Below are 24,031 nucleotides of genomic sequence, written 5' to 3'. Positions count from 1 at the left end.
ATACACCCCCAAACTTGAATATTCCCTCCTCCATTTTTAATAGTTGATGCTAGACATGGCTCCTTCAATGCCTCTCCCTTTCTTCGCCTAACATATTGATGTCTATTTGTCCCAAATATTTTAAATTTAGATTCATCTGTAAACAATACCTTGTCACATTGATTTTTCTGCCACTCTTTGTGCTCTCTGGTGAACTTTAATCTTTTTTCTTTATTACCTTTGCATAGTGAAGGTTTTTTAATAGCTACACAGCCTTTTAATCTAGATTTTATTAAAGATCATCGCACAGTTGATGCATGTACTAAAGTTCAATTAGCTCATTTAAGATCTTGAACGAGTTCTGCGTTTACTTTCTTGCGATTTTGCAGAGCTGTTATTTTTAAAAACTGTTTATCATGTAGGCTTAACTTTTTGGGACGGCCAGACTTCTTTTTATCCACTACATTACCAGTTTCATTATATTTTTTAACTATTTTTTAAACTAAGGCTCACAAACAATTCACACATTTGGCAATTTTAACTTGACTATAGCCCTCTTCATGTAAAACGATGATGCAATTTCTGTCATTTATTGATGCCTTTGGCATTTTATTAGTACTGAAATTATATTATTAACGAAAACATTAACTAGAATAAATAAATTTAGCTTTATTTAAAATAATATCTTAGTTTAATTTAATAAAAACTCAATATTATTTACTTATATTTATTTAAATGTATATTTTTAAAAAAATTTCTTAGGTGTTACTTTCTTTTGCACAGTACTGTATATAACCTTTCAATGTAAAAACAGATTTATGTGTGTGTGTATATATATATATATATATATATATATATATATATATATATATATATATATATATATATATATATATATATATATATATATATATATATATATATATATATATATAAATTTAACTTTAAACTCTACATTGAGTACATATAGAGTAAAAAAAAAAATTGTTGAATTATTTTTTTACAAATTCAAAAGTCAATGTTTTGAGGTACTTCTTTTTTACTTGTTTCTTAATATGTTATTTAAACTGGAAAGACAGGCTCTTTATTTTAACCCTTATACAACACTAATGGCACTGATAATAATATTGTTTGATAAATCTTAGTTTTGCTTTGTAAATCTCGAACAGATTACTGTTAAAATAACGTTTGTTTACGTTTTTACTTCCATTTCTGAGCGCGCATAAATTTTATATCTGAACTGCGAAAAGATGTATTGATTGTAACGATCTTTTGTTTGCAGTTCTAAATAATTGATTGCAACAAACTTGTTATTTAAGTTCTAAATTTTAAAGCACTTATATATTTTATTTTGCAACTTTTTTAACTTTGCATGCTATTAAAAGCTTGCCATTTGTAATTTTACTGAAGGGGCAACTGTTGTGTTATCTAATAGCTGAAATAATATCAACTGTTTTATTTAGTACATTATTTAGAAATTACAGGGGTGTTATTTAATGGCGTATTAAAATCGTTCCTCTATATTTACAATAAAGTCTCATTATGGAACAACTTAATGTGTAATGTTTAACAAAAATTATTGTAATTAGTACTAGTTCGTTTTTGTTTTTTTTTCGAAAAGATCTACTTGCATTTTTTAATTATTATTTATATATATATGTATATTTAGGAATCAGATTATTTCACACCCCAAGGAGAGTTTCGTGTTGATAAAGGAGGTTCGCCTACTTTATTAAACTGCCTAATGTACAAGCTTTGCTACTATAGATTTGGTGATCTCAGGGTAAGTTATAGAATGCATGAGTCATGAATAAAAATTCTAATGTAATTGAGGAAATTCCTCAAATTGTTAAATTAAAATTTAACAATTTTAGGAATTTACAAAATCTTTGAAAAACTTACAAAATATCTGTAAGTTTTGAGTTTGAAAAAAAAGCCCAAATTCATAATTTAAAATACATTAAATTTAAATAGTTGGATCATCGGTCACCTTCTGGTTATGATCGCACCCGAAATACAGAAATAGGAAACAAGAACTTTAAACTTACACATTTAGAAGAAGCATTTACATCGGAGCATTGGCTCGTCAGAATATATAAGTAAAATTTATTGCTCAGTTTTTAATTTTAAAAATGTTATGAAATAATTTGAATAATTAAATCTTATAAAAGGTTTTATGCTTTTATGAACTGTATAGAGTTTTCAATATAGTTAACTGTCTTTAAGGTTATTACTTACATTTTATTTTTTTATTTATTACTTACATTTTATTTTTATATACTAAAATGTGCTAACGATACGTTTTTACGTATTTAGAGTTAAGCCATTAGAAAGTCGAGTAAGCAGTACATTAAAAATGCGATCAACATCGATAAAGCAAAATAGACAAAAGTTTTATTCGAAGAAAGTATGTTATTAGTTGTCTTAAATCATTAGTAATTTCAATGCCAACAGTTATAACAGTTTTATTGTTTGTGAAATTATAACCTTTCTCTTTTCTTTTATAGACACGTTCTGTTAGAAACGGTCAGTTGAAGAACAAGCTTGATGTAAGAAAAGGATCAAAACCGAAAAGATCGTCTCGAAGTAAAAAGGTTTGATGCGAGAAATGAGTAGGCATAAAGATTGCTTTGGAAGTCTTGATTCCTATTTATAATTGCAACAAGTAATTGCAGCAGAAGTTTGACTTAGGCTTTTTTAACAATTGCAATAATAGAACTATCGAATGTCAATTTTTTTGTACTTCGAAATAAAAATATTAAATTTAACAATTTACGCGTTACGTGAGATTAGAAGATTTATATGTATATATATATATATATATATATATATATATATATATATATATATATATATATACATACCTACATACATACATACATACATACATACATACATACCTACATACATACATACATACATACATACATACATACATACATACATACATGCATGCATACATACATACCTACCTGTTTTATGCAAAAGTGCATTTGCTATTAGTAAACATGCAGTATTTTATACCAAACCATTGTCTGTTCCAATGGCGGGGTTGGTTAGAACACTTTTTTGCAGCTCTCTAATTAAAGATAGAATAAAAACTACAAATCTAAATTTCATTATTAGTGAATTTTGTGTGCCTAAGTAGATATTCAGGCAATAAAGAATGTATACATTTTGGCCACATTTTCAGAAATAAAAAAAATCTTTTTAACTAACCCCGGTCTACCCTGTATTACAAACAATTGTAGTTGCTTTTCACAACTTTTATAGTGAGTTTACCTGAAGTAAGTTAAAATCATGGTTTGTCATTCGTTCAACTTTCTACTTTAAAAATATAATTTCTGCCTTAAAAGGTAGAAAATTATAACTTACTCTAGGTATATCACATATCCTATCCTAAGGTAGAAATTTCTACTTTTTATGCAAAAAAAAAATTTTCAGAAAAGAATCCAGAATATTACTTGTTCTTACAGTTTGTAATAAAAATATGAATGTCAGAACGACTCGTTTAAGAAATGAAGAATGTAAGCTACAGGGCTGTGGAGTCGGATTCGCGACATTTTTAGCGGAGTCGGAGTGACTAAATAGAATCGCGACTCCAACTCCAATAGTAAAACTTATCTGTATTGCGCACGCATGTACAAAATATTTAACCTTCATTTTTTTAAATTATCGGGTCATATTTTTTAAAGAATTCAAAGAATATTTCAAAAACTTTGCTTTGGAGTCGGAGTTGTACTCTGAAAATTTCAACGTTTGGAGTCGGAGTTGGTACTTTTTTTTTAAGGCTCCACGCCCCTGGTAAACTATGTGAAAGCTGAAAAAACATTGATGGAAAGCTTAAGTCAAAAAAAGTCGTGACAGGGATGAGGCCATCACAAGTAACTCTCTAATGAGCTTTAATCAGTTTCTCAAGATAAAAAAGGATTGGAACGAAGTTTCCCTTTAAGTTTCTGCAAATTTTTCTAAGTTTCCCTTAAAGTTTCTTATAATGGGTACATTAAAAACTAAAATATACAAGGCGTTGAACAGTATACCATGAAATTTTTTTTCCAATTGGAGAAAAGAGACAAGAATCCGTATTTACGACGCCTCGACACTCAGCAACTACTGGTTATTCGCAACATGATATGGTTTCAATATATCAAATGTTTTTTTTACAGAATTTAAGTAATTTAAGAATATTTAACTGCTTTTTGATAATTGTAGATAAGTCCTGGCTTTTTCTTTATTAAATATCTTTCATAACCAATTCTTCAGAATCCAAAATTGAGGAAATAAAAATATTTTAGTTTGGGTTAGGTCATACCTTCATGTTTGCAGATTCATTTTACCATAGAGTTTAAAAAACAATGAAAAAAACGGAAAATATTTATGATTTTAAAGATGCGGAAAAAGTAAACTGCTGAAAATATCGTATACCCAGATCAAGGGTGCCACAAGTCAAAAATTATGGATATTGAGTTATGAATGTAATTGATAGTATGTTATGTGTTGTACATGATGACAAAATACCATAAGTCTAAAACGAATGTTTACAAAATGACAGATACAAATGGCACTCTTAGTTGGAAAAAATATTAAAAACTTAAAAACTTCAACTCTGATTTTCTCAGTTTGACGATTTTTGACTCGTAGCACCCTTGGTCTGGGTGTACGATATAATCCTTGAAGACTGCTTAATTAGACTTTTATGTAAATTTAAAAATTTTAAACAAAGAAACAAAAGATTAATTGTATCCTTACTTATATGATATGAAGCAAATAAAAGCTGTGGAGGGTATCTAAATATGTCTTTTAAAACTGACGGCAACGAATCATCAGGATCAAACTACAAATTGAATTTCAAGAATATGTACTACCAACGGCCGATTCAGACGAAGAATTACACGGTGTTAATTTTTGGTCAAAAATCTTTCAGCGCGAATTGTTCGCGCGACTATTAAAACCACCGATCTCAAAATATAACTTTATATTAAATATACAATATATCAAATATACAAATATATCAAATATACAAAATATAACTATATATCAAAATATAACGTTATATTTTGAGATCAGTGATTAAAATATTTTTACGTTTGGTTTAGTCTACGCTAAAACATGCAGTTAAGTAACGAAGGATAATGGCTTAGATAGTCAAAAGTTGAATGTTTTAAAGTATTATGTTGAAATTTGAGTTATATTTTTTGTTCATGGAAGAATATATTGTATTTTTACACATTCTTCGTATTATTTTAAACATAATAATAAAGTATACAAAAAGATGCTCGAAAAACCACTATGTTATCTCTTCTATACACACAGTTTTACATTTGAAATTGATACTTGCATTAATACCTTTCTTTTTAGCTAGAGATTTTGAAAGTTAATAAATATATCTTAAGATATCTTATTTTTTCTTGTAAAAATTGACATTTTTGATTTTCAAAAAGTCTTAAAACTTAAAATAATGAACTAACTTTAAAATCTCTAACTAAATATGGGCCTAACACACTATGAACCATTTGTGGAATTTTTTTATAAATGAAGTGAAAGATAAGTTTATCTCTGATGTTTCTGTGTGACTTTTTTACAAATTTTGGCCGCTATTTTTAAGAAATATTTTTTTATTATTTGACTTAAAAAAAAAAAAAACTATTTTTAAGACTTAATCTTGAATGTTAAAATGTAAATGATATACAATTTTTTAATTATTTATCACTTAACATTAAAAAAAAAATTTTAAAAATTTTATAGTTGATAAAATATATTTTGTAAAAATAATATTTATTAATAGATATAAATAGTATATATATATATATATATATATATATATATATATATATATATATATATATATATATATATATATATATATATATATATATATATATATATATATATATATATATATATATATATATATATAACAGTATGAAAAAATGTTTAATCTTAACTTACAACATGTGACTGGCTATACATTAGTGTTGTCCGTGTTTAACCGAGAAATGCAATCAGATCATTTTATGAAGTAAGTTTATGTTTATTGTGTTATTAGGATATTTAAACACACTAAATATTACTTTTTATTTTATTTGGCTGAGGTAAGCAGGCTTAGTGAGAAAAAAAAAATGCTTGGAAGTTTTTGAAGTTCCAAGTTTTATCTTTTTATTATTAGATCTTTATAATTAATTTTATATTAATAATTATTTTTACTTTTATATTTTTGTTTTGTTTTCTGTTTTATTTCGTATTCATGAATTTCAAAGTAATGTTCACTAAATTTTAAAATTGTCTTGATTTTATTCTGCATTTTTTTGTATTGTAACTTCATTAAATATTTTTATGAAGGATAAATTTTTTACTCGGTTACCTATTATTAACTTATTATTAAGTTTTTATTAAATTGATAAACATTTTTGTTATTGAAATTTATTATTGATTACAACAGTTTTATTTTTGAAAGACCTCCAGGAATGTAAAGACTGGTACTACTGTGAATAAAAAGTATAAACAGCTACAAAGAAAGTATTTTAGGAATTATAATTAGTATATTCAAACGGCTATTTGAATATATTACATTATATAAGTAATGAACTGAAGTGTTCACAAATTTTCTATTTTTACAGATTTGAATTTTTCATATTAATAACTTTTCATACAAATGTTGGTGTATTATATGTTGCATGTTCAAAAACAAAAGCAATTTGCAGTTTTTTTTTCAAAGTTGATAAACACCTGATACAAGGTATCAGATTTTGAAATTCACAAATATTGTGAATTTCAAAATAGGTATCACAGATACCTATTTTGACTAAGAATTGCAATGCTGCTCAGTTTTATGACTTTTTATTAAAAATTTTGTGCTAATAAACATTAAAAAGAATGTACAAGCAACAAATTTTTTGGTTTCATTTTATTTCTGAAATAAAATGAAACCAAAGACATATTTAGACCCTCTCACAGCTTTACATTCATTTTATTTCTGAAATAAAATGAAACCAAGACATATTTAGACCCTCTCACAGCTTTACATTCATTTTATTTCTGAAATAAAATGAAACCAAGACATATTTAGACCCTCTCACAGCTTTACATTTTTATTATATCTCAATTTCAGAAATTATATTTGTTCAAATTAATTAATATATATTTTTTAGACTTGGATTTTATTTATATCATTTCAAGATGTTTTCATATAACCTTCATTAAATAGATAAAATATTCAAAATATGAAAATATTTTATTTCTATTAGTTTTTTGTAAATATTACTTGTTTTAAAAATATCAATAAGATGACACTTTTCTTAATTTTATGCTTTTTATTTTTTAATAAATTAAGTAGATGTATATAGTAGTTCTATTGGTTTAAGGTTAAGTTATTATATTGATTTAAGAATAAATTATTCTATTAGTTTAAGATTAAGTTAAGGTTAGCTTTTTAATCCACAACATATCTAAAGCTATGCTGTTCAATAAAATATGCAAATTCAGTGTGTGTAGACTTATGAAATAGAATTTACAAATTGAACGAAAATAGAACATGTATGATAAATTGATAGGACAGCAGTAATTTTTTATTTTTTATTTTTAGGTATTGGCAGACTTTACTTGATGACTTACTTTCCTGTAACAAAATCAAAGGAACTTTCAACTACAAAACCAATTTAAAATAATTTTCATAGCAGCATTTTCTAAGAAGAATTTTCCCTTTATTTTATTTACTTAATTAGATTGCTTATATTTCATAATTTCTTTAAATTATTTTTGGAGATTGTTTAATTTTGGTGTTCTACAAAGTTATAAGTTTAAAAAATTATTTTACATATAGATTTTAGTTTTTTAGCAATTAATTTTTATTCAGAAGGAAATTATAATTGGAGTGTCCAATTTTTGATACATTTTTTCTGCGAATATCAATTTGATATTCTGTTATCAATGTGAAAGAATAATCTCAAGATATAATTAAAACAATGGCAGGATGGGGTACATAAACATACGCTTTGTTTTTTTATAAATAAAATTCAAGTTTAGCCCAAAATGTCTGTACCGATAGAAACTTCTCACAAAAATTTTTGATACTGATTGGTCGATTAAAATTTAACTGTTATTTTCACATGGATTCCACTTACTATGATTGTAAGTGTGAAAACACGCGCAAACTGGCAATCGGGAGATTTTTGACCAAAAGTTAACGCCGTGCTAGCTAACAACTTAAATAATTATTTTACTGAAAAAATTAGAAAACTTAGGTCTAATCTCCAAATATCCCAAGCAAAGAAAAACACATCAGATTGTAATGGTCAGTTTTTAAGAAATTTCGATCCAACCACATTCGAAGAAATTTACAAAATTATCATTTCAATTGGAGTAAAATGTTCTCCTGATGATCCCATTCCAGCATATCTACTTCGAAATAATTTACAAACATTTATACATGTATGGGTTGAAATAGTAAACCTAGCGCTAGAATCAAGCAGCATGGTTTATCCAAAAAGTGTTACATTACTTCCAATAATAAAGAAGTTAGACTCTGCCACAGATATTAAAGACTTCAAAAATTATAGACCAGTTTTTAATTTTGTATTCATTAGCAAGCTAATAGAAAGAAGAGTTTCCAATCATCTTGATTCCCACATGAAAACAAACTATCTTCATATAAAATATCAAGATGCAAAAAACTTCACTCAACTTAACTTAAGCTTACCAATGATATATTTGAACTCTTTGATAAACATACACCTTCAGTACTAATGTTACCTGATCTAAGTGCTGCCTTTGACATTATTGATAAACAAACACTACTTGGACTATTAACCAGCGAAATAGGTATAATTGACTCAGCTCACAAGTAGTTTGAATCATTTTTAGTTAACCGTACTCAAAAAGTTAAAATTGGTAACTCATATTCCACAAACCAAAGTGTAAAATATGGAGCACCATTAAGTATAGTTCTGGTTAAAACTCTTTAATATCTATATGAGATCACTATACAAGTATGCGAACATATTCAATTTTCAAACTTTTGGATACTCAGATGATCATCAAACTCTAAAAGCATTCCTTCATCTCGATATAATGCACTAGTCCTAGATATATTAAAATGCCATGAATACATATCTAAATGGATGAGTGAATCATTCTTATGTATAAACCAATCGAAAACAAAAATATTAATTATGGCGCCACCTGGCATTTAAAAAGATATTATTATTAAAGGTACTTTTATTAACAAGGAATGCATTAGATTTTTTTAATCTGCAAAAAGTTTAACGATGATACTTGACAATGAACTATCTTTAAAAATACAAATAGATAAGATTGTTAAAAACTGCTACAATACATTGAGGAAAATGTCCAAAATAAAACAATTCTTATTGCACAAAGATTTGTGCACCTAATATGTTTACTAATATTTGCACAGCTAGATTATTGCAGCTCCCTCTACTTTGGAATTGAAAAGACACTGTTAAAAAAAACTACAGTCTGTTCAAAATTATGCAGCAAGACTCGTATTTAAAACTAGAATAAAAAATCATGTAAACAACAAGGAATTAAACAAATTCCATTGGCTGAAAATTAGAGAAAGGATATATTTCAAGGTCCTTTTAATATGCACAGTTCTATAATTCTGGAAGCACCAACGTCATTATGGAATTTAATTCACTACTTAACGTCAGAAAGATCACTAAAATTAAAGGAAACAAAATACAGTAACCGTTTTGATAATCGAGCATTATCCCACTATGGTCCTAAACTTTGGAATATACTTCCAAATATCATCCGTGAAGGAAAAAAAACAACTATTTATAAGAAAAAACTAAAATCTTATTTAATGGTAAATGGTGAACTATTCCACCAGAAAACTCTTGAATGTTAAATTAAAAACTCTGGAAGATTAATATAAAAAATTTTACTAATATAATAATTTGTAGCACAGCTGAGCAAGTGTTTTGCCAACATTATCAATTATTCTGGCAAAACACAGTAGCTGTAGGCCTATTTATTTAAGTTATTTTAAAAATTTGAAGCGTGTTCAAGATTTACATTAAAGGATACTAAATATAAGAGTTAAGCAAATTAAAGCACATGCAGTGTAAAAAACCTTTAGTGTGCACTAATAGCTAAATGGTAGCTTAAGCTACGGGCGAATTATACTTAAGCTACGGACGAATTATGCTTTAGCAACCTGCGTTGATGTCAAAGTGCTTAGCGTTTTCCTAATTTCTGTTGTTCAAATTAATAGAAATTATATGGCAGCGGTGGCACAGTGGTTAAAGTTATTCAGCAAATTTTTTTTTGCGCAAGTTTGGCGTAAGTTTTACCTTAAGTTTGGCGTAACGTTAAAATTACTAAATATTAGAAATGGCGTAATTATGATAAGGGTTCCCATATATCCTGATTTTACGTAGGACGGCGCAGCGCTAAATTAATTATAATTTATCCTTTCGTTAGGCTCTCCTTCGTAAAATCAGGATAAGGGAACCCTAATTATGATTCAAATATAGCTATATATTGTCAAATTGATATAGAATCTTATTATAATATATACAATATGTGCATGTAAATTGTAAATATTATAATAAAGTCAACAATAATCATAGATATAACCACAAATATAAATGCATCATAATAATTTAACATCTTATTAACTTAATAACATCTTAATAATTAAGATATTATATAATTATAAATTATAGTATAAAAAAAAATCATTTATTATAATATCATAATAATGTTGTTATATTTTATATAATATTATCAATTTATTATCTTATATCAGTAATATAACAGTATAAAATAGGATCTTAATATATTTAAATTACATGCATAATGATGTGATACTATTTATAAATATTGGTATAACATTTTATGACAACCATTAAGATGTTATATTAATAATTGATTTAAATTTATTGTATTTAATTTATATATATATTAAGATGTTATTATATTATTAATATAAAATAACATCTTATTATATAAAATAATAGTAACATTATTATATAAAATAAGATATTATAGTATGTTATATATTATTTATAGTTTAAAATATATATTGTATATTTTAAAAGATGTTATATTATTATGATGCAGTTATGATTTTGTTAATATATATAATCATTGAATTATTATATTAACAAAAAAACAATTATATCTTTATAAATATTAACAAAACACTGTATATTTTAACAAAAAAAACAACTATATAATTATAAATATTCTATTTCACAGTTTTTTGTTAAATAGTACATATGTAATTAAGTATAACAATCATAGTTCATTTAGTTGTTTTAATAGCTTTATTTAGTTTTAGTTAAAAAGAAATTTGGTGAAGATCAAATCTGACATTAGGCTCAGCATGTTGCTTTAAATGATTATTCTGATGTAGAACGCGTTCGAAAAGTTTGTTTGTCTAAAAGTAAATAGAGGTATTGTCAACGCATTAACAATGAGTTGTTACCAATCACATTGAGAAGCAACCCAATTTTTCAGAAGCAAAAATGCTAATATCAAGGAGGGTTTTATCAAAGTAACTGAGAGTTTTCAAAGAGTAATTGTTAAAAATTATTAGTCAATTCAAAAAAAATTAGCTACGAAAAAGGAATAACCTTTTGATCTTTTATTGTTAAATATGCTTGTTATTAATTGACCGTTACGCATGAAGTTTGAAAGACTTGATTTATACTTACTTAAAAATAGCTTTTTTACTTTTGTTGTCAAAAAGTATCCTGGATAAAGATTTTTATTTTTTCTAATTCTGAACTAAAAAAGACATTAGAATATAATCCTAATGCAAGTTTCTATTTTGCTTGTTAACAATCATGATTACACTATTTAATCTACGTCAGATACAACTACATCAGAGAAAATATATTTCAATAAAGTTTACCTTCAGGTAGATAGTGATCTGGAGCAATCCTTTGGTCATCTTAAAAACCATTGGAGGTCACAAGAGAGGTGGAGCGCTTCAGTGCTCCTAACATATGCTCACCCTAACAACATACTGCAAAATATATTTTACGTACAATTTACTGAAAAACCTTTGCAATTTCTTAGGATTAGAAATTCCAGATGACATAAACTTTGATGACAATGATGAAGATGATATATACGATGTTCAGGCTGAATTAACACAAGTCAACCAATTTGACTTGGCATTGTACAAAGAACACTAATTAAAACTAATTGTTTGCAAATCGAAGGCGATTGCAAACAATTTGTTGAGCTACGCAAGAGTTACGAAAGTTTAGTGAATCCGCACCATAGCTCAGAACCCAGAGGTCCGGGGTTCGACGCCGGCTCTAGTCCAATAAGCGACATTGGTAAGGAACGAGGCGTAAACTTCTTTGTTAAATGTTCTTTTGCGGTGCTCTGTGATAAGACGTAAGGACTTCTGGGAGCACCTTAATAATTAAAAAAAAAAGGATACAAATATCATTTTACTGATAAAATAACGGTATGAATATCTTTATTATAATTACTCATAAGAAGTTGAAACACATGGATACTTTATTTGAACAACGTGTTTAAACACTAAAATCTTGAACTTAAAAAATTTAAATTGCCTACACTACGTTTGCAAACATAAAATCTTTTTCAGCACTGTTGGGAACCTAGCAAACATTTTTGTAGTGGATTTGCATTGAACCTCTACAGGTATTTTGAGCGGTTCATTGGAGTTTTGCTCATTAATTACTTAGAGGACCATTAGTGACATTTGCTATAAGTGGTCAGCCGAGAGCTTTCCAGCCGATAACAATCAGATGCAAATAAAAACTTTCTTGCTTTATATTTGAATAGGCTATTCTAATTCTCTAATGGCAATAAAACTAGGAACAGATATTATATAAAAACAGTTTCTACTTGTTAAAAAAGCTTATACTCCATTTACTCCCTACTTGGTGTATGAAGTAAGGGGAGTGAATTATGCGGTAAAAAAAAAAGTTTGCTCAAGCAACCTTGAGCGACACATCAAGTAAACACGCGGGTCTTTAGAAAATTGCAGAAAAAGAAAAACTAGAGAAAAAGAAGGAAGAAGAAAAGAAAAAGAAGAAACTAACAGTAATAAAAGTATTTTGAAGCAGTCTATATTAAAGTGTTTTCTACCTCACCAAATTAATTTGAAACTAAAAAAGGACGAGTTTTCAAAATTATTTATTCAAGTTTGCAAATTTGCAATAAAGTATCGCAAAGAATTTTAAAATCTAAATCAAAACGTTTGATCTATTTAAAAGTCGATTCAACAAAGAGACACGAGCGCAACTACCTTGGCATTATTACTCAGCAGATGATGAGTGTTTGATGATGTTGTAATTAATCTTAGCACCATTAATACAAAAGTAAAAAAAGAAAAAACAGACCACACTAGAAAGATAATCGAAAAATGTTAAGATAAGTTTAGAATTGATAAATCTAGCTGTGAATAAAGTTGGTGCGGGACTACAACAGTAATGTCCAAGAACAAACTGACAAAGGGAAAGTTGGTTTTCTAGTTGCATTAGATGGGGTGAACATAACTCTCTTTCAAAGATATTTTGCCCATATTCTTTATCCGACGTTCATATTAAACAAGCAAGAATTTAATTATTAGCGTTAAGGAAGCCATAAAATATGCATTACATTTAACGTGGCTTGACTATTTCAGATATCTACCTCAAAACTTAATTCTCATTTTAGATTAGGCTATCCCTCGGTAAAACCAGTTTATGATTAAAATGATTAAAAAATCAAGATAAAACTAAGTCACTATTTAAACTATTTAATTTACTTCTATAAACAGAGATTTATTTTGCTCTTTTTAGTTATAAAATCCAATAATTCATTTTCAAATTATTTTTTTTAAATACCCAACAGCTACAAAATAGAAACATCCGCTCCGGGTATGTTTTTTTAATATAGTTAAAACAAACAAAGATATTCATACAATACATAATTCTTTTAAATTCAACCAATCATTGAAAAGCTGAACACATTAAAAAGAGCTCCTAAAAAGTTTAATATTTAGCGATATTATTAGGGAATTACGTCAGTATTCAATATGATATCCTGCTGACAAGTGAAGATACATAACTACCACTTTTAATATAAACTTATATTATACAAATGTATAAAAATATTATAATATGTATAAATATTATGAATATTTAAAAACGTATACAAATTTCTTTAGATGATTGCAGATGACGGTTTTTGGAAGATATATAGTTCTTTGGAAGAAATACAAACTTATTCAACCGGACTTTGACATATCTACTTAAAACGACTGTTTTTAGTGTTAAAGTACGAACCATCAAAACCGCTTTTTATCTGATTTAACTAATGATATGAGTTTTTTTTGCACATGAACAAGTTTTCATGAGAACAGAGTCCCAGAGCCCCTGAAAACGGCACGTTTTTAGCACTTTGATCATGCAACACCATTTTATACGGGCAAATATTACAGATTATTATTATTGACAAAATATTTCAATAAATGTTTCAAACTTAATTTTATAATAATTTTAATAACTAGAAGTAATCTAGCGAGTACTGGTATCGAAGTATCTAATTAATTTGGTGTTATTATTATATTAACCTATTATAAGGTCGTAGAAAGCCTACCGAATGTCTTCTGTAATTTTGCTTGGGTTGTTCCATTAAAAAATTCGGTTTCGCCAAATTGGAGGAGAAAGAAAAAATGGTGGAAATTACAAAGCTACTATTTAAATTTAAAAAAATGCAAACAGTTTTAATAAAAAACTAAATTTAAAAAAGTATTTTTTAAAACGATTTAAAGATTCATTTTTATTTAAAAGATTTATTGTTTTTAAAAGCTTCTTCATTCTTCTTGCTTCATTTTAAACCCCACTTAATATACAAACTATTTTCAATGATAATTGAACCCAGCGTGCAACAGCATGGAATTAAAAGTCTTAATATTGAATTTTTAATAGAAAAAGAAAAGCGTTTTTTTAAATAAAAAAAAGAAGCAAACTAAAGTTCATTTATTTGTAGTATAGTAACATGGGGTTAAAAAAAAAAGAAACCGGGACGTAAAAATTATTTCATGAAGCTTCTTTGTACAAGATTTGATGAGCAATTGTGCAAAATTTAAAGAATACTTTAGTAACGGTAAAACTAAGATCAAGGAGACAGTCTTTTGGAGAGTCAACTCCGAGTTTCTAAACTACCTCACTCGTGTCTTCCATCGCTACTTTGAAAAATAAAAGAAAATAATGCATGCTGGAACACTTGCGCCGTTCTAGTTCTCTAGTTCTAGGTGCGTTTATTATGATGCTTTAAATCTGAAACGGCTGCGTAAAACTGTTCATCCATTTCGAACTCATCAATCTGCACAACTCCTGTCGCACCATAAACAAACTTTCTCTAATATTTTTTATCGTGAATAATTGACTTGTGTGTTTATTGATCCTTATAATGTTATATAAACTTTACTCTAAGACTTTAATTCAATTTTGTATTTGCCTATCTTGTAATGACCTCAAAAAATGAGTTAAAATATATATTGATATATATTGTGCGTAAGGTTTTTTATAAGATCATCGAGAAAGTAAAACTTTGTATAACCTTTAATGAAAGCTCATAAACCTACGATACTGAGTAACAAGGTTGTTACTGGGTAACAACGTTGTATAAAAGTCATCATCCTAATGTATATATACCGATTAACAAATAAATTTAATCATCAAGTATAGTTAAATATAATCAAAAGTATGTATAATTATTCATAATAAAAAATAAATTTTATTAAATAAATACCAAACAAATAAATTAAATAAATTAACAATATTTGCATCAAGTTCCTAATAACTATACAACTACGTCATAAAGCCTGTAAAAGTTAGGGTCAACGTTTACAGCTATTCCCAAGATAACTCTTTGGAGTATTATTATATACAAAAAAATAAGTATGCTATATTTGAAAATCTTTTAGATTTGTTCGAGATAAAGTTAGGCAATTTAAGCAACCCTCTTTCTTATTCTCTCTCTCTCTCTCTCTCTCTCTCTCTCTCTCTCTCTCTCTCTCTCTCTCTCTCTTTAACTGAGGTAAGTTTCACATAATCCCTACTTTAAAACGGCACTTGAAAGATATTTTGTAATAAAATTTAAAATCTATTATGAAACTTTATTCTTTCTTTTTAATCTGGTTTTTAAAATGCTCTTAGAAAATCTTTTTATCACAAAGCACCGCAAAAAAGTATTAAACAAGGAAGTTCACAACATCTTCTTTCTTTAAAGTTTACTTCCGGTGTTACATATATGGTCAGAGTATTAGAGATTCCAGTGAATTTATGGCATCGGAATTGAATTAAACATTGTGTTTACAAGAAAATATACTCATGTGACCCAGTTTTGTACAGTATAAAACTGGGTTACATGAGTATATTTTGAGTGTTTTCAGTATAAAATAATAGTAGTAAAACTTATACTACTTTATACTGCATTTATATTCAACTTCATCAAATAATAATTTAGAATTCAAAAGCTATGACTATGTAAAGTTCCCAAACTCCTCAAAATGAGGGGTTATAAACTTTAAACATAATAAAGACTTAACATTCGAACACAGCAATATTATTTGATGAAATTTGAAATCTATCAATGAATATAGATTTAGTTTTAAAAAAATAACAATTTTTTGGCATATTATTTTTCTTTGATGCTTATATAAACTTACTCAAATTAGAGGTTTGCTCCACGTCTGAAAGTCATCTTTCTCAAATATCAGAAAAAGCTGCCGCTAAACAAAACTAAAAGATTTTATAGAAACATTGACCATTAACAAAAAATATAATTAAAATCATTAACAAAAAAATATAAATTAAACCATCAAATAAAAAAATCTTTATCTTTCTCATTGTGTTCAATTTTGAACGTTATGAGATTATTGTATGAAATTTAAAATTTATCGATGAATAAAATATAGTTATAAATAGTAAAAAAAATATTTTATCAATTTTAGATTTTTTTAGATTTATTAGATTTTTTTATTTGATGGTTTAGTATAAATTTTTTTGTTAATGGTTTTAATTAAAGAAAAATATTTAAAATTTTAATTTAATAAACTTAAACCATTTAAATGGTTTATCAAAGCTCAATAACATGCCTATCAATGCTTATTTTTTACTAAAATCTGAGCCGGTATGCTTATAAACGTTATGCTTATAAAAACAACAACGTGTAATTAAGAAAAAAATCGTTTGCCAACGTTAATTAAACAATCGAGCCAGTTCGCACGAAAACTTAACGGAAATAATAAAGAAAGTTCTTTGTAAATAAAGCGTTATAATTAAGTCAATAACAAGGTCCGAAAATTTTTTTTAAAGAAAAACATTTCAGAGTGTATAGAAAAGTAAAAGATCAAATTTTAAAACATGAAAGATATTTTTTTAAGTCAGGTTTTGGTATTTAAATTTTAATATTAAGTGTTTGAAGCCCAGTTAAAAAAATAGTTTTGTTAAAATATAACGTTGTACAATTCAACAAATTTCACAATAGAGTTGTCACGTTTGTTACTTGAAAATTGACTGTCTGTTTCAAATATTCAAACTTTTATTTGTAAATATTTGCGTTGGCAATTTATTTTTTGCTTAATTTGATCTTACAGACATTAAGGCAGTTATTTTTAATGTTTTTTGTTTTAAAAATAAGTTTATAAATAATTTTATAATAGTTATTTGTTTTATTATTAGCAATGTATTTTGAATTATAATGGCAGATATTTGGTTATCTAATGAAAATTTTGAATATGTAGATGAAAAGAATTTTTACGAATGTGTGAGGCAATATATTGTAAGTATCTAAATATTTACATTTTATTAGTTTTATTTTTTATCATTTCATTACACTTCTGGCATACATTAATAATAATAAAATAGTAATTTGGTCTTTGATCTAAAGAGTCTATGTATGCTCATTGTTTTTAGCCTTTAAAAAACTTTAAATTTCTTTGAAAACGTGAAAAAAAGTGTTTTCAAACATTTTCATAAGAAAGCAAGAAGAAAAACCAGAGAAAACCAGGAACTTGACCTAAAACCTAAACATTTGCTTAAAAAAAAAAAAAGATTTTTTTTTATGTATATATATATATATATATATATATATATATATATATATATATATATATATATATATATATATATATATATATATATATAAACAAACATTTATAGCAAGGTGACCAATGTTTTTCTTATGTAGAAAAGGACTGTATAAAGCTTTAAAATTTACACTGTACTTTTTTACATAAAAAAGATGTCGTTGCCTGCAATCTTTGTTGGATATGATTTTTATAAAAAAAAAAAGAAAGTTTAGTATAGTGCAAACATATATACAATAATATTAAATACCTTAATACCTTGGAGACATATTAGCAATAAATAAGTTAGAAATAAAACAACAAACATATTTTTTTGCAAGTGCTACAATAAGCATTAACAAGTAAAAAATATTAGCGTGCATACCAACGTATGCAAGCACTATTAGTATTTGATTAAAAGAGGATGTGTAAAGCAGGTATTAAAAGAGGTATATAGAGCAGAAACTTATATATAGAGCAGAATATAGAGAGCAGTATATAGAGCAAAAACAGAAAAAAAAAAGATACAAAATAGTCACAGGGATGTAAAATATAAGGATGTTTGGAGATGTCAATACCATTAGAGGTATTCCATGATAAAGTGGGTCAAATTTTTAAGGTTTGTAACCCACCATCTCAGATTTTCTTCATTTTTTGTAAAAATGATCACCTATATCACATACTACCTTGCAAAATTTTAGTGCTGATAACAAAATGGGGTAAAGTCATCTATTTTTAGCATTTTTTTTTGTTTGGCGGCCATTTTGATTTTATTATAGTTTTTGTTTTACAAGTTACTGTTCAACTAAACATGTAATTTAGCTGAAAATTAGCACCAGTATAGCTTTTAAGACGAGGAATCAGAATATTATATTTGTTTTCAATAAAATTATTTAGAACTGTATTTATATGGGGATTGTTCTTCACCTATTACTATTTTTGAAATTCTAACAAAGGAGGAAAGGAGGCCTAGTAACCATGGTAGCATTAATTTTTTGTGTTTTTTTTTTGCTTTTATTAAAATAGATATTTAAAGATTGTTTTGGTGCAAAATTGAGAAGTAGGTTTTTGAGGATTTTTATAAATAATCAAACAAATTATAATGAAAAACTACATTCAGATGTTACTTGTTAAGAAATTACTTATTTTGAAAACTTCCATTATAAAAAAAAATCATATCAATAGTTAAAATGAAAAATTAATTATAAATGTAATATATTGTAATATATTCTAAAAAATTAAATGAATACAAGTTTTAAATAAGTAACTAGTCTATAAAATACCAGAACTTGCATTATTCTCAATTGTATGAGTATAATGCAAGTATATTGTGTTTAATATTGAAATCTTTATATAAACTCAATCATAGATTGTAGTATGATTGAGTTTATATAAAGATTGACTTTTAGGCAAATCATCTGTGTCCTGTTCTTAAAGATAATGGTTTTTTTAAAATCATAATTAGAATATTGGGCTTAGGAACCCAACAATCATCTACTTGGCCAGTGTAATGATGTGTTAGGTAAATGAGGATGCATTAATATTACAAGGGCGTCTTCATTTTTTTAATCAACTTTAAATACCAAACCAACTTAGTTAAGCATATCATATTTGCAGATATAATATTTTCAAGCAATGATTTCTTGAAGATATAGCATTGAATCAGAGACTCTTTTGACATTTATGCTTGTTGCGTCCTGCAAACAAATTGGTGGAAACATTTTGTACCGGGTAAAGTCTATGCAGTATTCAATTGAAGAGTCAAAGATTTATGGGGTGAAAAAATAACTTTGTCTTTTAAAAAAAGAAGTGGATGCTAAATATGTTATCTTTGGAAAAATTGAACATTTCTTCAGTGTTCCTAGTTTGTAAGTGATTTGGGTGTTGAAGACTAGCACTTGAAACAAGTCTTTTAACTGTTCTACCAATGCCATAATGAAAGATTTCTTGTACAAATTGGACAGTTCTTTTTACTAAACAATAAATGAATCCAACATCATGTGTTAAGTCATCAGATATAAAGCATAAAGACGTTGGTTGACTTTTAGTTGCACCCTTATCATTTTTGTTATAAAGGACTACAAAATGTAGTGTGCATTACTGTTGGTTCCAGTGGTAACTCAGGATTTCATCTTGTATGACAAACTTAAAGTTTTCTGCAAAATCAACCAAATTAATAATTTATGGGTATAGATGACTTTAATGTATTCAAATTTTTACCTTGTGCTTTAGCAATATAAGAGTGAGATGTTATGCTATCAAATTTTTCACTAAGGCTTGTGATACCTGCTCTATCTGTTGTACTCCACTGTTTATATTCAATTATTTCATCTTCATCAATTTTGTCATTCTTTGCAAATGATCCTTTATTTTACAATAGATTTGCAGTTATATAATTGATAATATTTTTAATTCCAGGACAACAATTACATCTATGGACCATGCATTCCCTTGACTCTCTGCTACAAACAATCTTCTCAATAAGTTTATGGTAATTCTTCTCTAATTTAACTGCTCTAAGCATAAGCTTTAGGTTTTGGTGTATTGTACATATACAAACAGCATGATTTTTTTTTGACCAGCGTAAATACACCATTTTGGCTTTAACTGAGCAAGTTTGAAAAATCCTATTTTGAACTGATGGTGCTCTTGTTTGAGATCAATAAATAATTCCTTTAAATTGCAAAGAAGTAATCTCATTGAAACATCTTATTTTCAAAATCTTTTATACCTGGCAACTGCTGACTGAACTGATCATTACAATAAAAGCTTTCCACCTCATCAATGATATCTGATTCAATTCTAACAATGTTAGTTTTTTCTGGAAGTGTTTATATTATTTTTTCAAATTTAAGTTTTCTTGGTTTAGTTATAGTTGACTTTGATATATTAAATACTTCAGCTGCTTTCCTTAAAGACTATCCAATCAAAATCTGAATGTTTTCTCTTCTGTTTACTGTTTTCAGCTTTTCTTGGATTGAAAGTATCAATTTATCTAGATTTTCAGCTTTTTTCTGATGTTCAACATTGGGCTCCTCCGTAACATCATTTTTCAGATCTGTTGTGATAACATTGAGAATAACTGATAGCTTTTTCAACAAAACATTAGTAGCTTGCATTTATTTTTTTTTCCCTAGAGAAATTTTAGCATGTTGTGGAACCCCATGAAATTTTACTGGTGACACATCTAGTTTATCAAAACTGGCGTTTATAAGTTCTTTTTCTTGTGCAACTTCTGTATTATATACATTTTGGTCCTGTAAGATAGACTAATCATTTATTTTTTTTACCACTTCTTTTTGACATGAAGGACACATTTTAAAACCAGTGTTGTTTCAATAACAATTGAACATATATCTTTTGCCAGTTGAATGTCAATTTCTTGCTAACTATCTAAAAATATATTATAAATGAAAATAATTTGCCAAATTTAGGAAATAATAATTTAGATAGTTAAATAATTTTAGAAATAAAATAAAAATAATAAAAATTTATAAAACTAGTTGAAAGTGTACTGGATGTATTTTTTGTAAAAAGACAGCACAATAAATTAAGAACAAATAAATTTACCTTTTATATTAGTTTTATGCCTTTTAAATGGGTCGATGCAATTTTTATCTCTTTCTGAATAGCTTGATAAATGTTTCAATCCAGTTGGTTTAGTGTGCACCATTTTATGACATTAGTCATTTGATAAAATACTAACTTTACACAAAATCTTGTTCATTTTTATTTTTTATTTTTTTTATTTAACTATAAATAAACACAAAATACACAGACATATACATATAATTAATTATAATCACAAAATATATACACAGAAATATATACATTTATTTAAAAAGGAGAAAGCTTTTATCATTAGTATTTTTAAATATGATGTTAAATATATTTTTTTAAATTTTGATTATATCTTGTTTTTTTATTTTAATGATTAACTACAGAGAAAGAATAACAGCTGGTAAAATATCAGACTAATATAGTGTTTCTTCTGTTTTAGTAAAATATGACCTGACATAATATGTCATTAATTCGGGAATAAAAATTTACTTTAAAAAGAAATATTTATTTGAATTAAAGCTTCTTTAAATCATAGGTTAAATGAGTTTTTCTTTTGTATAATTTGTGATGACTAATGAAAATTGTCTATGTCAATTAATTTAAAAAGAAATCATGAACAACCTGTAATACTTATTTTTTCACATCATACTCATATTTTTACAACAAATTTCAAAAACTCCACTTCTCAATTTTGAACCAAAACACTCTTTAAAATATATATTTTAATAAAACCAAAAAAAAGTAGCTATAGGTGAAAGGTTAAAATTTTAAAAGTAGCTATAGGTAAAATACAATCCCCATATTGACATAATTCTAAATATTTTCATGGAAAACAAATATCATATTCTGATTCCTTGTTTTAAAAACTATACTGGTGCTAATTTTCAGCTTAATCACATGTTTAGTCAAACAGCAACTCTTAAAAACAAAAACTATAGTAAAATCAAAATGGCCACACACAAAAAAAACTGATTTTAAAGTAACAATATCTCCAAAACCCATTTGATATCAGCGCTAAAGTTTTGCAAAATAGTCTGTTATATCGGTGACCATTTTTACAAAGTATGAAGAAAATCTGAGATGGTGGGTTACATGCCTGTCCCACTTCCACATGGAATACCTCATTATTTATTTTATTAACTTTATTTAAGTTATTATAGCAGAGACTGATATTATTTACAATAGTAAGTCTTTTTAACAATCAAATTGATATTTAAAGTTTGTTTTATCAGTAACTAATATTTTATGCTTTAAGGTTCTCTCATATAAATATATGCAGGCTTTGACAATTGCAGATGAATGCAGGAGCCATGATTAGCATGTCTAAAATGGACCGCCTAGATAGTTTTGTGCTGGCTTTCGAGAAACTTAAATTATTATGTTTTGATAATAATTTTTAATATTTTAATACTAAACTTTTCTTTGAAAAGAAATGAAAAGAATGAACTTTTTTTTGAACACTGAACTTTTTTTTGAAAAGAAAAGAAATTAATGAACTTTTATAATAATACAAAGAAATTTGTTGTAACAGCAATTATTGCCGTTATATAAAAACAATTAATTGTACTTCTTTGTATTATTATAAAAGTTCATTAATTTCTTTTCTTTGAATAAAAATGTCATTAAATGTGAAAAGTTTGATAAGCGCTACAATAAGTAGTTGGAGATTGGCAAATCATTTAAAAGAACTTTGTAATTAAACTTTTATCAGATGAGTTGAATACTTGTAAAGTTAAGATAATAGTTTTTCTAAGTTACACTGGATTTTTTTTTTACGCCTAGAACTATTTGCATGTGTATCACTTTATGTGTCTGTTTTTTCTATGTTTTTGTTTCAATTTAAGTCTTTACTCTTAAGTGAACTCCCTAAACTTGAACATATTAAATTTTTTTGCAGTGCATGAATATATCTCCTCTGCTTTTTAGCATATTAATTATTTAACTTATAACATAATACAGAACAATTATACAGAATAGTTATCGCAAATTGAAAAAACAGTTTGGTTAAATTTATTTTATTTTCTTACATCATAATATTACATAACAATCAAACAATTTTTTTTTAGCAAACACTAAATTAAATTTTTTAATTTTTTAATTTAAAGCTTGAATAAAGTTTATTTTTTTAAATGGTAGATTGCTTGCCCAAACCAAATCCTCAGTCAATGTAGTAGCACTTCCTTGTAGCAGCAGACTATAAGATAGTTGATGTATCAGCAATCTCTTGTAGCAGTAGGCTTTAAGATAGTCGATGTAGCAGCACTCCCTTGAAGCAGCAGGCTGTAAGATAGTCAATATAGCAGCAGGCAATATGATAGTCCATGTAGCAGCACTCCCTTGTAGCAACAGGCTATAAGATGATCGATGTAGCTGCACTTCCTTGTAGCAGCAGGCTATAAGATAGTTGATGTAGCAAGACTC

The 24,031-nt window shown here is 26.6% G+C and overlaps 2 protein-coding genes across 3 annotated transcripts in view; both read left to right on the top strand.

Moving 5' to 3' along the window:
* The window catches only part of LOC100205648 (dolichyl-diphosphooligosaccharide--protein glycosyltransferase subunit STT3B), a 43,559-nt gene extending 40,809 nt beyond the window's left edge, over positions 1-2,750 (top strand). Inside the window, exons 15-18 of the mRNA XM_065810828.1 lie at positions 1,649-1,762; positions 1,954-2,078; positions 2,296-2,386; positions 2,487-2,750. Coding sequence (XP_065666900.1) covers positions 1,649-1,762; positions 1,954-2,078; positions 2,296-2,386; positions 2,487-2,579 — 423 coding nt within the window. The 3' untranslated portion in view covers positions 2,580-2,750. The remainder of the gene's footprint in view (positions 1-1,648; positions 1,763-1,953; positions 2,079-2,295; positions 2,387-2,486) is intronic.
* Positions 2,751-17,644: 14,894 nt separating this feature from the next.
* The window catches only part of LOC105848813 (limb region 1 protein homolog), a 66,054-nt gene continuing 59,667 nt past the window's right edge, over positions 17,645-24,031 (top strand). For both annotated transcript variants that reach the window (XM_065810827.1, XM_065810826.1), the window contains exon 1: positions 17,645-17,763. In XM_065810827.1, the coding sequence (XP_065666899.1) occupies positions 17,683-17,763 (81 nt within the window). In that variant the 5' untranslated portion in view covers positions 17,645-17,682. The remainder of the gene's footprint in view (positions 17,764-24,031) is intronic.

This window comes from Hydra vulgaris, chromosome 11 (genome assembly GCF_038396675.1).
Source record: "Hydra vulgaris chromosome 11, alternate assembly HydraT2T_AEP".
NCBI lineage: Eukaryota > Metazoa > Cnidaria > Hydrozoa > Anthoathecata > Hydridae > Hydra > Hydra vulgaris.
The sequence above is the reverse complement of the archived record's forward strand: the minus strand, read 5'-3'. Positions and strand labels throughout refer to the sequence as shown.